The sequence below is a fragment of the Dipodomys spectabilis genome, unplaced genomic scaffold (assembly GCF_019054845.1).
Source record: "Dipodomys spectabilis isolate Male_0828 unplaced genomic scaffold, ASM1905484v1 ptg000004l, whole genome shotgun sequence".
In the NCBI taxonomy this organism is placed as follows: Eukaryota; Metazoa; Chordata; class Mammalia; order Rodentia; family Heteromyidae; genus Dipodomys; species Dipodomys spectabilis.
In genome coordinates this window covers 14,924,979-14,939,563 of record NW_024870681.1, presented here as the reverse complement: position 1 = coordinate 14,939,563, position 14,585 = coordinate 14,924,979, and the positions used below count along the sequence as shown (strand labels likewise).

General features: G+C 49.0%; 1 protein-coding gene across 6 annotated transcripts in view; it reads right to left on the bottom strand.

Moving 5' to 3' along the window:
• The window catches only part of Arhgap44 (Rho GTPase activating protein 44), a 157,838-nt gene that overhangs the window by 1,580 nt on the left and 141,673 nt on the right, over positions 1-14,585 (bottom strand). For 4 of the 6 annotated variants that reach the window (XM_042693926.1, XM_042693936.1, XM_042693945.1 and 1 more), the window contains 3 exons: positions 12,414-12,638; positions 9,109-9,266; positions 4,723-5,100 (listed from right to left, as the gene is read on the bottom strand). In XM_042693926.1, the coding sequence (XP_042549860.1) occupies positions 4,723-5,100; positions 9,109-9,266; positions 12,414-12,638 (761 nt within the window). Of the gene's footprint in view, positions 1-2,261; positions 2,314-4,722; positions 5,101-9,108; positions 9,267-12,413; positions 12,639-14,585 lie in introns of all 6 variants that reach the window. The other 2 variants (XM_042693930.1, XM_042693941.1) reach the window with 2 other exon arrangements.

The window sequence follows — 14,585 nt, the reverse complement described above, 5'->3', positions numbered from 1 at the left end:
AGAAAGAGAGGGAGGTGAAAGAGGCCTCTGGTCCTGAGGACCAAATTGAAAGCAATCTCGGTCAGCGTGAGGAAGCAGGTGGCTGGGCTAGTCTAGGGCCAGACAGATCATTTATAGAAGCTGTCTCCTCAACAGTCACACTGGCTGAATCTGCTTGCATCTACCAGTCATTCAGACGGAGAGGAGAGCCAGGACTGCTCAGCTGGATAATAAGCTGATAAGCAAGAGTTCTTGGGCAGGCTCCAGTAGCACCTTTGGGGACTTGTCTCAGCCTAGACTCTGCAGGGAGAGCTTGAGACAAGAATAAATGTGGGAACCCTACACGGGTATCCTCACTCTTAATAAACAGCTGCAGTTAGGGGCAGCTCTTGGAGCTGTGATTTCTTCTACAGGAAATCCCCTGCGTCCATCCCTATTAGAAGGGGTATGAAGTCCTAGCAAGAAGAGTCAGACATCACAGCGTTCAGTGTCTAGACATCTGTGAGTCAGCAAAGATAAGGCCGAATTACCTAGAGCCATCAACTGAGGCCACATCGGCTACTACAGCTGCTGCCTGAGGCTGGGGGCTTGGGGGTTCTAGCTCACTGACACCCAGGGCTACAGGAAGGGGGCTCCTCTGGACCCCTTCCTCTTGGTCACACTATTTTCCCACCTCTGCCCAGTTTCTGCCTTTCAGGTAGTCTTGCTTAATAACCCAGGCAGGAGGTTGAGCTCCAGGAGATGAGGTGGAAATGTGGCAGGGACCAGGCTCTGGGCCATACTCAGAAGGTGGGGTTTTGTCTTTGTTGTGTGTTTGTGTGTATGAAAAACAAATGTTCAGACTGAGGAATGCCATACTGTGTGTACAGACATAAACTTGGACATTGTCCTGAAAGACATTATACAGACACCAAAGCTCTGGACAAAACTCCTCCCTCACTCCACCCCGCCAAGTCTTCAGAACGGGGTCCAACCTGCCTCTGCCTTGCTGCCTGATTGAGGAGCAGATCTTAAGGGGGTTTGAGGCTTGGCTTAGCCAGTACCACTGGTTCCCCCTGTAGCAGGAAGCTCTTGTGCCTAACAGGAAGTCACTGGACTGTCTGTCCTTTCTGTCCCTGTCTGGGTCTGCTCCACTGGATGGGGTACCTTATCAGAAAAGAGCACAGGATCTTCCTGCTTGGATGTAAACACCTAGGCCTGTGTCCCAATAGGACTGTGTCCTAGGACAAATTCTTAGCTTCCCCGTGTGTCAATAGAAAAGGGAGTGATGAGGAATGTAGATACAGTAGTTCAGAGATGGCATGACACTGCACAGCCTGGCATGAGGTCCTAATGGGAGCTGTCTGACCTTGGTGGGCCAGGGTCACATAGCAAAGGAGTGAGATTTAGGGAAGCCCTTGCTGGCATTCCTGGGTAGAAGGAAGGGTGCTGGGCCATCTTGCTTCATGGCAGCTCCAGGAGTGTCCTTGGGAGATCAGTCTGTGAACACCAAATACCCTGTAGCTAATCTACAGGCCTACCAGCAGAATGGGAGGGGGGCCCTGGTTAACTCTGGCCTCTGCTTCTTCTTGAGGCAGAAATGCCTCATTTCTCCCCGTCTTCTCCCTGCTCTTTCCTTATTTAGTTTTGAGCTTGTACTCTTTCGGGGAGGTGGTACCAAGCAGATGCTGATGCAAATGCTTCCCAAATGTTTTGTAGTGCTGGAGAGGAGTATCTGGGGAGGATGAGTCCTAAGCATTTGTCTGAGGGTGAATCAGGGTCACCGACACGGTGATGGCTTCTTTGCTGCTCTGGGCCTGCTCTGTACCTACTCACAGGAACACCTTCCTAATAATCCCATGTGTGCAGGGACAGCATTGGGCACATGTCTGTCATCTGTGCAAACCATACAGCTGAGGGAGAAGGGGAGCTGGAGCTGGTAATTGAGTGAGTGGAAGGAGAAGAGCTAGGACTGCTAGGATTTTCCCCAAGCTCAGTCTAATGGAAAGACAGATGGGGGAAAGGGGGTGGGGAGGGGGACAAAAAAGGCCAATCATCTCAAAACACCAAGGAGACTCCTGGCTCAGCTGGTCCTTGCTGAAGTTGGGGAAGGCCAGAAAGAGTGAAGCAGGCATGCGATTGTTTGGTCTGGGCCACATGCAGAGAGAGGAGGGGAGCTGGCAGGGCTGGCAGGAAGGCATCAGAAGGATCAGGCGACACTGGGCATTGGCCGGGCAGCTGGCTGGGCTGGCCGGGCTGGCCAGGGGAGTGGAGTGGTGGCGGTGGAGCCGGGGCCAGCTTACCCTGAAAATCCCCCTCACACGTATCCAACACTGCGTCACTCATGTTACACAGCTGCAAGAACACAATGATAGGATTCGGAGAAAGGAATAAACATGACAAAAACACGGACGAAACAAAAACACTGTGGGTGCCACAGTCCCAGTGGGGCACAACAAAATCCTCACTGCTTTCTACACTGGCTCAGAGACCTGTATGCACAGGATGTGATAATGGGCTGCTGCGGCCAGAAGAACATAGAACAAAAGGGGATGAGGGGCCGAGGTGTCACTGAATTTGATGGTTAAGTCTTAAAAAGTCTGCCACAGGAAATGAATCATTTCATGCCCTAAGGGTGCTACGCTTCCTACTGTTCTATGTTGCCCACCTGTGCCCTCTAATTTCCTCCCCCGTTCCATTCTTTCCTGCCTCTTGGGGCATCCTATGTTCAACCCATAGCTTACAGTGTACACCTCTCTTTGTGTCTTTATCCAGCCCCTCCATCATGGCTCACCCCAGAAGCATGAATGACTCCTGAGAACTTCCAGGGGCTGGATGCACACGACATTCCTGAGGAAGAGGTTTCCTTAATTTTTAAATAAGCCTCCAAGTAGATGGTAGCGGCTATATATTCAACATTAACTACAGCCACAGATAAAGATGCCAAGATGTGCTTTCCAATAACACTGAAACTGCCTGCACTCTCACAAACGCCTGTACGCTTGCCTAGTGGGTTTTTTTCCCCCTTGTTTTGTTTTTGTGCCAGTTCTGAACTCAGGGCCTAGGCACTGTTCTTAGTACTACTTCTGACTTTTTGGTGGTTAACTGGAGATGAGAGTCTTAGAGACCTTCCTGCCAGCGATAGTTTTCTCAGAACTCAGCCTCGTGAGTACCTAGGATTACAGGCATGAGCCACTGGTGTCTGCCTTGCCCCGTGTTTTTATCTGGAGCAAAGAGTCAAGCCCCACTAGCTTCCAGCTGACATTTAGTCTAAGGAAGAAAATGCCACCTTTTGGGAGGATGCAGGGCAAGAAAGGGTACCTGCGAGGGACTCCAGGGTACCCTAGACCCTAGCACCATGTTTTCTGTGAGGTGACATGCATGGTAGCTGAGCAATTTGCATCCTTGGGCCTGAACTATCAGGTGTTCTACTGCCGAGCAATACACCAGCACAGGGGTTATGTGGTTTGTAGGTGTGTGTAGCACACATATGTATCTGTATAGCATGTGTGTTGTATGTCGTATGTGATATGGATTGGGGTTTGTTACGTATGCATGTGTGCTATGTGAGCTATATGTGTGGTGTGTAAAAGGATGTGTGGAGATGAACTCTTTGTATGAACACGTGCACTGTGGGTGTGTGGCTGGGTACTGTATACATGTGTGGCACATCTCTATGTGGATGTGTTCTGTAAAGAAGGGTATGTGTATGTTGTGTATATTTGTGGCTGTATTTGTGTGTGTGGATGTGTAGATGGTGTCCGCATCAAGCTGCCTAGCCCTTTGCTACCTGAGACAAACACTCTTCAGGCCCTGGCCTCTGGGGAAATGTGCTGGCTCCATTCCAAGACTCCACTCGGCACCTTGCCTGTCTTCCAGAAGCAGGGAAGGCTCCAAGGACTAAAGCAGGGGACCACAAATCTGTTCCTGACTTTTCTAATCTCATGTGGCCCAAGTGTTTGGGGAGACATTTAAAAAATGTCCCATGTCTTCCTCAAGGGGTTGTGTTTTCTCTCTGTGTGTGTGTGCGCCTGTGTGTGTGTGTGTGTGCCTGTGTGATTTCATAAGTACACACTTTATTGGGGGAGGAAACACAGCTTCATCTTTGTTTTTAAATTTACAACAAACGAGACTGGATAATTGGGAGTTTGCCTAATCCACTGCTGGAGGAATTGTGGTGGTGGTGGTGGGCGGGGTGGGGAGGGAATGTGTCTTTCTGAGGGTGAGGCCTCCTCTAAATACTTATTTAGAAATACATTTTTTCCCAGCAGAGCTTACTTTACTCCTAGGGGAAATTATCTTTTGTTCTTGGCTCCTGCTTTCCAGATGAGTCTCGGCACCTGCTCTGCTGTTGGGGCGCTGTGCGAAAGATGCAGCCCCACCCCTGTATCCTGACGCCAGGTATCCTATGACTGTAACCAGCTGCTCCTCAGGCCTCGGTGCTCAGAAACAACCCTGGACTGGTGGGCTGGGCTAGGAGAAACCCCATGAGAAGGTGGACCCCCCCCCCCCCCGCCAAAAAAAAAAACAAAAAAACACACAAACCAAACCAAACCCAAACCAAACCAACTCAGTTCCAGAGCTGCTCTGCATTGTCCCACTGGTGGGTTCTCAGAGGAACCCCTTGGGAGGCAGCCCTGGGGCGGCCACAGCCAGCTCACATCATGTGGGCCTCTATTACCTGGAAGGGATGCTGTTGGCCCCTCCCTGGCGCATTTTGTTAAGGTTCATGGGAACTTTCCAGAAAGCCCATGACTCGGTTACCTGTAGACATGCTTTCCCCGGGGGTCATGCCATCCAGCATGGGGTGCTCCGTGGACTGAGGGCTGGAGGCTGAGAGGCTGACCGTGGGAGGCTGCGGTGGCGGTAGGGTGGGTCTCTGTCGTGGCTTTGGGGTGGGCCTTGATTTGGCTAAAGTGCTTGTAAAAATGGAAGGAGAGGCCAGAGGAGGAGCTGCAGCCGGGGAGAGCTGGCCAGAGGCCAAGGAGTACCCTGGAGGGTAACTCAGTCCATAGGGAGATGGGGTGCTTGGGGGAGTAGGAGACAGGCTGACTGGGGATGGCTGGCCGGTGGACTGGTCAGTCACTGGCCCTGGCTGGCCAAAAGGAACCTTGGGTGGAATCGGTGCCAGCTTCTTTGAAACTGAAAGAGAAAAACACAAGACACAAAGGTGTAAGGTGTCTTCATGGTTTAACGTGGTCCTTTTCAACCTCCTCCTCTTCTTCCACCCCCATCCCCTGACTTCCTGCCAGACCGATAATAGCCAATAGAATTTTAAGTGCACCTAGATTTACAAGTGTTCTTATTTTTGCACCTGTTCCTCTGTACACACACACACACACACACACACACACACACACACACACACACACACACACACACACACACACACACATACACACACACACAGAGCCCATCTGGAAAAAGAACCTTCCATTAACTGGTGGTGAGTGGGTGATTTTCCATCTAAGTGTCACCATATTCAGAGTGAGTCAATGAAGCCAATTCCAATGGCCAATTCAAATCATCACCATGAGGTCAGCACCCAGGGGCAAATCCTCCTGCAGGAAACTGAACTTCAGCCTAACCAGCCTAGTGGTGTGTGGCTTTGGCAATGGTGCGTGGCCTGATCCTGTCACTTTTAATTTCCAGCCTTAACTCTGCACCACTTGCCCTGGCATGGTTTTTGTTTTCTTAATTTTTAAATGAATTAACAGACAACATTTGTGCTTCTTTATGCACTGTAATTCAATACACAAATACAGTGCATAATGATCAAATCACAGTAATTAGCATTTCTATCTCCTCAAACATCATCACTTCTATGTGTTGGCAACTTTCCAACCTTCTCCTCCAGTGGTTTGGAAATGTATAATTAGTTGCTGTAGAAAGACTATCTTTACCACAGTGTGCTATACTATACTCCCCTACAATTGTGTTTTGGCATCTGTCTCTCTCTCTCTCTTCTCTCCTGTCCCAGCTTCTGATCACAGACTTTTTTCCCTTTCTTTTCTTTCATGAATTGTGTCCTCTGGATACCAGAAAATATAGCTCAACTGTACTCTTTTTCAGTGCTGAGGTCTGAACCTAAGGCCTAATGTGTGCTAGAGGCAAGCACTCTGCCGCAGAGCTACAACCCAGAATCTTTCCAAACGCATCACTGACCCAACCTCTTCTCCATTCCTTGAATTTCCCTCTCCTTATTTACTGAAGCTCTCTAAAGGATGACAAGTACATGATACCTTGAATTGAAAATGAATTGGGAAACACAGCCAAGGCAAACATTCAGAAGATCCAAGTGAGGGGTGAAGTTTTTTGAGAAAATTGGCCGATGATAATTAAATGAGATCTGGCCATGGGTACCAGTAACTCTAGAAGAATCTGTCTTCTAAATCCTCAGGGAGGCATTTGGGCATCTCCTTCCACTCCCCACATCAACCCAATCCATCCATGGAACAGAACCTTGTCTAAGGATATCTCATGTTCCCATGGCTCGTTGGCCAGGAAGAAAAAAAAGCACTTGCTTTTCAGGTTGCCACCTTGGGTTCAAATTTCTGTCCTACTACTTATCCACGATATGCCCAGGGGAATGTATTTAAGCTGGTCTAAAATGAGAGAGAAAGGGGGAGGCATAGAAAGGGAAGGAGGAAGGGGAACAAATATAATCGTGCTATTCAGTATAGAGTGTGGAAAATGAACTATGTAACTTGTGAGCAGGGATGGGAGGGGAAAACTGGGGGAAAGCAAAAAGAAGGGGTGACACTGCCCCCAAACAGAAAGGTACTCATTACCTGACTTATGAAATGGCAAGCCCTCTGTACAACACCTTAATGACAATAAAACTACACTTAAGAAACATGAAAAAAGAAGTTAAATAAATGAGCCTCTTCCATACAACTGGAAGACCACTCTCTTCCCTATAGACTGATCACACATCTGAAAAACTTCAAAATCAAAGCCTATTTTTTTTAAAAAAAAAGCATTCAGTTTTCCAGTTTTCTACTTCTTGACTATGGGGTCAGTTTTCTGGCTTTGCTATTGAGGTTCATGACTGAGTGTGCTTGGACATGCACAAGACATGAAGTCCTGGAAATCTTGGACATGCTCTTCTAAATGGGCGAAAGTGACATCACCCAACAGAAGAGACACTGCTTTGGGGTGGTGACAGCACTAGAGCATGATGTTCAATTTTGGGTTCAAGGTCAAAAGACAGTGAGATCAGAAAAATAACTGCTGGGTATATTCAGTGTGGGTGGGGATGGAGAATGGAGAAGGAAGTTGTGCCTTTCAAATGACATCTCTGATCAACTCAATGTCTCTTTAGAAAGGGACCTGGAGGCCAAGCACCAGTGGTTCACACCTGTAATCCTAGCTACTCAGGAGGCTGAGATCTGAGGATCATGGTTCAAACCCAGCCCTGGCAGGAATGTCTGTGAGACTCTTATCTCCAATTAACCACCAGAAAACCAGAAGTGGCGCTGTGGCTCAAGTGGTAGATGCTTGCCTTGAGCTCAGGGACAGCATCCAGGTCCAGAGTTCAAGCCCCATGACCATAAAAACAAAACAAAACAACAACAACAACAAAAGGGACCTGGGTTACTCTAAGCTTTGTTTGCTGTGCAGGTCCAATGTGCTGCAACTCTCAAGAGGGTCACCCTGGCTCTGACATGAGGAAGGTAACTGGGTGTGCCAGGAGCCTTGATATTACCACTGGATGAAAGAATGGCTTAGCCATCATCCACTCTCTGAAGGGTTGGAAGAGTCATAAACAGAGATGTGCAACAGGACAAGAACACCATGTCTGAATGGTAAGGAATGCCTACTAATGCTGGAGATGCTAAAACCCACCAATGCCATTTATTTATTTACTTATTTACTTATTTAGTGCCTGTCCCGAGGCTTGAACTTAGGCCTGGGTACTGTTCCTGAGCTTTTGTGCCCAATGCCAGAGTTCTACCACTTCAATCACAGCTCTACTTCTGTCTTTTTGAGGGTTAATTATAGATAAGAGTCTTGTGGACTTCCCTGCCTGAGCTGGCTTCAAACAGTGGTTCTCAGATCTCAGCCTCCTAAGTAGCTAGAATTACAGATGTGAACCACCGATGTGCACTACTGCCTTTTTGATCCAGTTGCTATTTAACCTTCAAGATGCCATTTCTTCTGGGTCATCTACCTTGAATCCTGAGTCCAGATAAGGGACTCCATGTGTCCCCATGGTGCCCAGATGTCTCCTGGCATAGCAGCACCATGTACCCTTGCATTATAGTTATACCTCGCTGGAAAGCAGAGCTCTACACATACCAGGGCTTGGTAAATATTTGTAGGATGGATAAGGAATGAAAGGGCACGGGGAACCGACAAGGTCCAGGGCAGGGTAGAGGCTTACTAGAAGAATGGTATTGCCATGACTCAAAAGGGACCTGGGAAATGTAGATGAGATGAATCTAGCCCTACTTGACCATCTTGGAGTTGAAACCAATCCTAGGAGCACAAAAGACCCAAACTGAGAACAAATTAAATGATACGCAATTTCAGTCAAGAGACAGGCTTTGCTGAGAGGTGAGAGGTGGTAACAAATTAAAAAAGGCCTGGATAAGATCTCCAACAGTATACCTCCCCACTGATGAAATGTCACCATACAGTGTCTTTGGCTTTGGGGAATGGTTCTCCCAAGAGATTTAACTGGGTCCTTACTATGGGACAATCCTTACAAGTTCCACAACAGAAGTATTGGAGATCTAGCTTTGGGGAAAAACAATCCCAACTTCCTCCTCTGACCTCACCTTGGTTGGCACTGGGGCATGGAGCTGGTGTAGATGACCACATACAGCTTTGTAAATGCTGAAGGAAGGTCTGGTCGGGCCATGGGAGAAGCATGCTATTGTGTCTGTATTGTTGGTATCACTTGTTATATGAGAAGCATTGCCCCATACTTTCATGAGCCCACTTTTCATGTAGTGATCTGAAGAATGAGGGTGAAATATAGCATCTCTTTGGATTGGTTAACTTCTCAAAACTTGACTGATCTACCTAGGGACTATTCACTAAGCCACACAGTTTCTAAACAGTATGCTTTGAAAGGGATGGAGCCTTCAGGAATGGAACAGCCCTCACCAGCCTGAGAATGGGCAGAGGAAAGAGGTGACATACCTTTCCGGAGAGTGTGGGGACTCTGGTCTGCGGGTGGCTGGCTCGGACTGGTACCTGGTTGTGGCCCTGGCTGCGAACCTGGACAAGCTGTCCCCTGGCTGGAGCTTGGACTTCCTTTCTGCCCAGATCCCGGAGACGATTCCTTGCTTTTAGATGTACTAAAAAGCAAACACACAGGTCAGAAAAGGAACAGGTGCTTGGTCAACCTCAGCACCTATCTGCCAACTCTGATTCTATGTGTTCTGGGCCCTGTTCAAATCCACACCAGTTCTGGTTTGTCTCAGTCCCTTCTTAAAACCTTCAAAGCATCCTATGAGGTGACTGTCCCTTCCTGGAGCTCTGGTGATACGGGCTCCTCCCTAGCTTTGTGGACATGCACTGCCAATGGTCTCTTCCCATCTCTGCCTTGAGGAGATGACTCTTAGGCATCTCCCTGCATCCTGTCATCAGTACGGGAACCAGAGGTTGTTCTGAAGTGGGAACTGCACAGTGTTCCTGTCTCCTCCTGTCCCTATGGCATTATAGAGCCAAGAGGACTTTCTAGGGTCAATGTGCCAGCTAAGGCTGATGATAGCCCTGCTTCCATGCTATAGCTCTCTTTTCTTTTCTTTTTTTCTTCTTCCATGCTATAGCTCTCTAAGCTATTGCCTAGGACTCTAACCTGGCACATGCAGGTGAGGAACTCTGGGACCTGCCCTCATACTCGCTCCACAGAGACTAGGACCTAGCTATGTTCCTGTATGAGGACCAGTTCAAGCTCCAGTCCTTCAAGCTTAGAATAGGGTCACGATCAATGGCAGTGAGGAACGCTGGCCTCCTGAGTCCCTTGGATCAACAAAGAAATACTCAAATTTACCAGAAAATTCACCCATGCTGTTAAGCTCTTTCTCAGGTCTTCTCTTAAGGACAAGATACAGTAAAAGGGTACCCTATTGAACTGTACTGTACAGACTACGGACCAAAAAACACAACAAAAAAACAAAAACAACCAAGAACCAACACACACACACACACACACACACACACACATGCACGCACACACACACACACACAGAGCAGATCATTACCCCCTGCCAGCCTCTAATGCACCATTCAGGGGAAACATTGCAAACTGTTCTTATAGCTCCACAGAATGTCACTTCTTGACAGCAATCATTTCATTTTGGATAGCCTTGACTGAATCAGAGGGGGGCCCTGGAATGGGACTTAACTGCTATGCTTCCTGCCTGGATTCCAAAGCTCTTGGAGGGTGTGGTGGGCAGGGCCTGGTTACCTACAGCTTCCATAGTAGCTGTTTCTTCTCCAAATATGGAATTGGAGTGAATAAGAAACTACCAATAGAAATATGGAACTCATGGCTGCCAAGGTATGCTGAGAAAGACGGGGAGCAGGGTTAGAACAGGAAGGTCGTCAGTGTACAAGCAGCTTTCTTATTGGAAGGAAGAGAAGAAGAGGAGACCACAGTCACAGTGCTGGCACTTCCTTTCCTTTGAGAAATGGGAGAGTTTCATTGGGAAAAAGGTCATTTTTATCCAAAGCAACCTGAAGAGCAACAAAGAAAAAATGTCTTTTTTTTTTATTCAGCAAATAAAAAGCAAACCCAGAAAACTGTCTTTGCTCAGGCTGAAGAGTTCGGCCTGTCTTTTATTCTTTCTCAGGTTCAAGGTCACAGTGTATCTGGGTGCTCATGCCCAACCATCTATCTCTCCTTCCACCCATCTCTGCCATTACTGAGAGAAAGTGAAAACAATCAACTATGGAAAGCACCACACAAGAAAGTCCCTACCCCCAATTTGCTTCCTGTAGGGTTCTAGACTTTTCTTGCTTCTTTTGACTGGACATTGATCTCTTCTCTGACTTTTCCTGCTCAATATACTTTCTCCAGCACAGAAACAAGTACCTATTTAACCTGGTTTTTCTCTCAGCACAACTGTAGCTGACCCAGCGGTGGTGGGGGGAGGGTGGTGGTGGTAACAAGTAGGGCAGAGAGTGGTTACTGGACTGCTAGATGAAGGTAGAGATAAGGTGCAGGTGAGGACAGGCTAGTTCTCAGGACAGGGACTCAGTGTCTGTGTTACTGCTGAGCAGCAAAGTAGGACATGAAGGCTGAGTCTGGCAGGACAGAGCCACCAGCTTGGGTAGGAGAACTAAAGGCAGAGCCTGGGGCAAAGAGGAGAAGAGATATCCTGTGATCTTCCAGCAAGGGGTAGACATGACAGGAATTTGGCAGCTGGAAGCAACGTCACTTGTGCTACAAATGTCCAGAGAACAAAAAGCAAAAGAATGGAGCTGGACATAGGGATTAAAAAGTACAGGAAAAAGCCCCGGATGAAAGAAAGCCTTAACCCGCAAAGAGAAGCTGCAGAACCATATCCCCGGCATGAAAGTGGGAGAGCAGAACACGATATCTGACACTGTGAGTCACTGGCTATCAGTGTGGGGAAGAGCGGGTGCTCCCTGCCCATGGGTTCTGCAAGCCCACCCACCCATATCATCTCTAGAATGCCCTTTGAGCCTGGAGAAACCCCATCCTCAAGGGGACCTGTTTTAGAAATACCATCCACATGCCAAATGCTCTATCAAGTCCCTTGTATGACCAGAGTGATGGCAGCTATTGTCTGAAGAGAGGATCACCGGGGCGTATCTGTCTATATGTCCTTTTCCTTCAGGTCAGCCTGTCTATCCATCAGTGTCTACCTGTGCTTCTCCACCAAACTCCCTCTGCCCATCTGCATATTTCAAGTGAAGCTGAAGCCCAGCAAATCACAGTCACAGTTCTAAGATTCATTGATCTTGCCTGGAATGCGCTGGCTGGGCTAGTGTGCTCTCTTTCTCTCTCTGTGTATATCTCTCTCTTTCTCTCTTTTCCCTAAAAGAATGGTGATACACTCCTGTAACGGATTTGCATTCAACTGTGGCAGCAACAACTGCTAACGGCACTCTACATCGAAAGGCTGCAGATAGGGAGGAAGAGATACTATCATCCTAAAATTTCAAAATAGGGAAGTTACAAAAGGAAGCGGGATCCGGAGAGTGGGCTTCGAGTCCTCTGTAGCCCTTTAGCAGGCTGCCGCCTTCCATGTCTGCTTGGGGATGTGATTCTTGGAGAGCCTAGAATGCTTCCTGGCGATCCAGGATGCTGCGGAGATGACGCAGAAAGCCAAACATGAATGCTTCCCAAATGAGGATCGGGGTAGATGAGATCTAGGAGGCCTGAGCGGGAAGCGGCAAGCCCTGTGCATGCATGTGCACACCAGCCAGTTCTCCCTCTTACCCCCTGCCCCCAGGCAGAATCCGGGGCTTACCTGGGGCGCTCAGGCGTGGGCTGCAGGCCAGCAACAGATGGGGAGAGCACAGGAGCTGCAGCGGGGCTGTCCGGGACCTGCTCCAGCAGGGGTGATGGCAGGGGTGCAGCCAGCTCGGCAGGCGGGGCAGGAGGCTGCATGGAGGGTGGGGCGCAGGATGCTTTCCGGCCGGCAGAGGAGCCTCTTCGAGCCACCCAAGACGTGTCCATGACCCTCACGCCCATGCTGGCGAGGGACACAAAGACACCTGCTTACCCACGCCTGACAGGTGGCAGGCTCCCTCCCCCATCAAGCGGAGACATTCAAGCAGGTCCAGGTTAGAAGAGCAGCAGCCTTAGCACCCTCCTGGGCTGGAAAGCAATGTGCAGGGGGAGAGGGCAGCGATGCTCCAGCACCCAGGCGGCTGGGGGCACAAAGACACAGCCCTGCAGCCCAGGAGGGGCAGGATGGCCCTCCCATGACACCAAGGCCCACAGCAGGACACAGTCAGCAGCTTGGAGGTCCACAAGCTGTGTTTCCACTCTGCCAAAGCCAGCTGGCCTTAGGAAAATAGCCCGACAAGCACCCTGGTTGTGGAATCCAAGCCATCCTCAGTGCAGAAACGTGGTCTTACTAGCTTGGTAGGGGGGGTCACTCGCTCCTCCTAGTTGTAGGAAGGAGGTTGGGGGAGGAAGGCAGGGACAGAGACAGATGGGACTAGAACACTAACCAGCCAGCAGGAGACAGCTACAGAGGCCTCCTTTTTGAACCCGGGTCTAGGCCCAGCTCTGTCTCCGCTGGGGACCCTGGCAGGTCAGCCCTCCAGGGGTCACACCAGCTTATCTACACGACAGGGAAGGGGCCACTCATGCCTGAGGTCCCTCCGAATTGATTTGAACAATGGGCACATAGCTTTGAGTGATGCGGCCAAGCAACCAAACACGGCACCACTCCCCCTCTACACACAGCTCACTACCACATGGCTGGCTTAGTTTAAGAGATGACACGTGGCCTTGTAAGCTACCAGTGGATACTGTACCTTTGGATTTTCCTAAGGCTGCAGGGACAGAAACATACAGATATTAGTGTCAATAATCTACACCTTCCTTTGGACATAAAGGTTGTATTTTAAAAATTTTTTTTCGCAAAGGGGTCTCTTGCCAAGGGCAGGATCCTGGGATGAGGTTTATGTGGTGCTGTGAAATCATTTACCACTTAATTGGTCTCCAAGTGACTTGGAGTTTTGTACAGGTAGGGATCATATAGATGGGTAGCAGCTGCAGTGGTGATGTGGCTGTGAGGCTGGGGGAAAGGAGTTCATAGGGGACAGAGAACAGGGAAAAGCAGCCATCTGTCCACTTATAGGTTAGAGGGGGGTTAACTCTCTGTTCAATGATCTAAGAGGTAACTGGTCCTGTATCCTCAACCCAGGCGTCTACTGGCTAAGAGTTCCTACTTCCGGTATGGAGGGAGACAGACATTTTTGGAGGGAGAATCATTCAGGGCTAGCATCTGTTTAGGTTTTCCTTATACAGGGTGGAGTTAGGAGGTGAGGTGGAGGTGGGGTGCTGACACATGGATACTGTCTCCTCTTCCTACCAAATGGGGGCATGGATCAGAAGCACAAAGCTGTCACATGAACCTTGTAAAGGTACAGCAAGAATTGTATTAAAAAGTTCATGTTCAGAGTTGGGTTGTAGCAGGTGGGATGTGGGCCACTGCAGGAAATGTATGTCAGGGGACCTGCTGTGAGGGAGGGACATGATGGGAAAGAGATAGGCAACTTTCTGAGACATGCTTCCTTTGGGACAACACAGAGCCTCTCCTGTCTGGTAGCTGGTATTGCTTGCCTCTCCTATGGCTTCAAGAAGGCACCTGGGACTGGAAGATGTAGGGGAAGGAGGACCTGCTAGCTTTCAGGTTGTATTGCACCTGAAGGTGCAAGCTCGTCTCCCAGATGTCTAGAAATCCTCTTGGAGGCCACTCAAAGCTCCGGAGAGGAGTCCAGTGTGTATCCTCTGGTATTCAAAGTAGGTTCTTTAGGCTTTAGAACTGATCAGGATGAAGGGAAGAAAGAGCTCATTTTTCCATGTGGGGAAAGGAACCAGTGTCACTTAGCTGCCACGGCTGGCGAGGATGGCAGGCATGGAAACGTTTCCTGAGACAATCAGCAAAAAAAGAGTTCTGACTGAT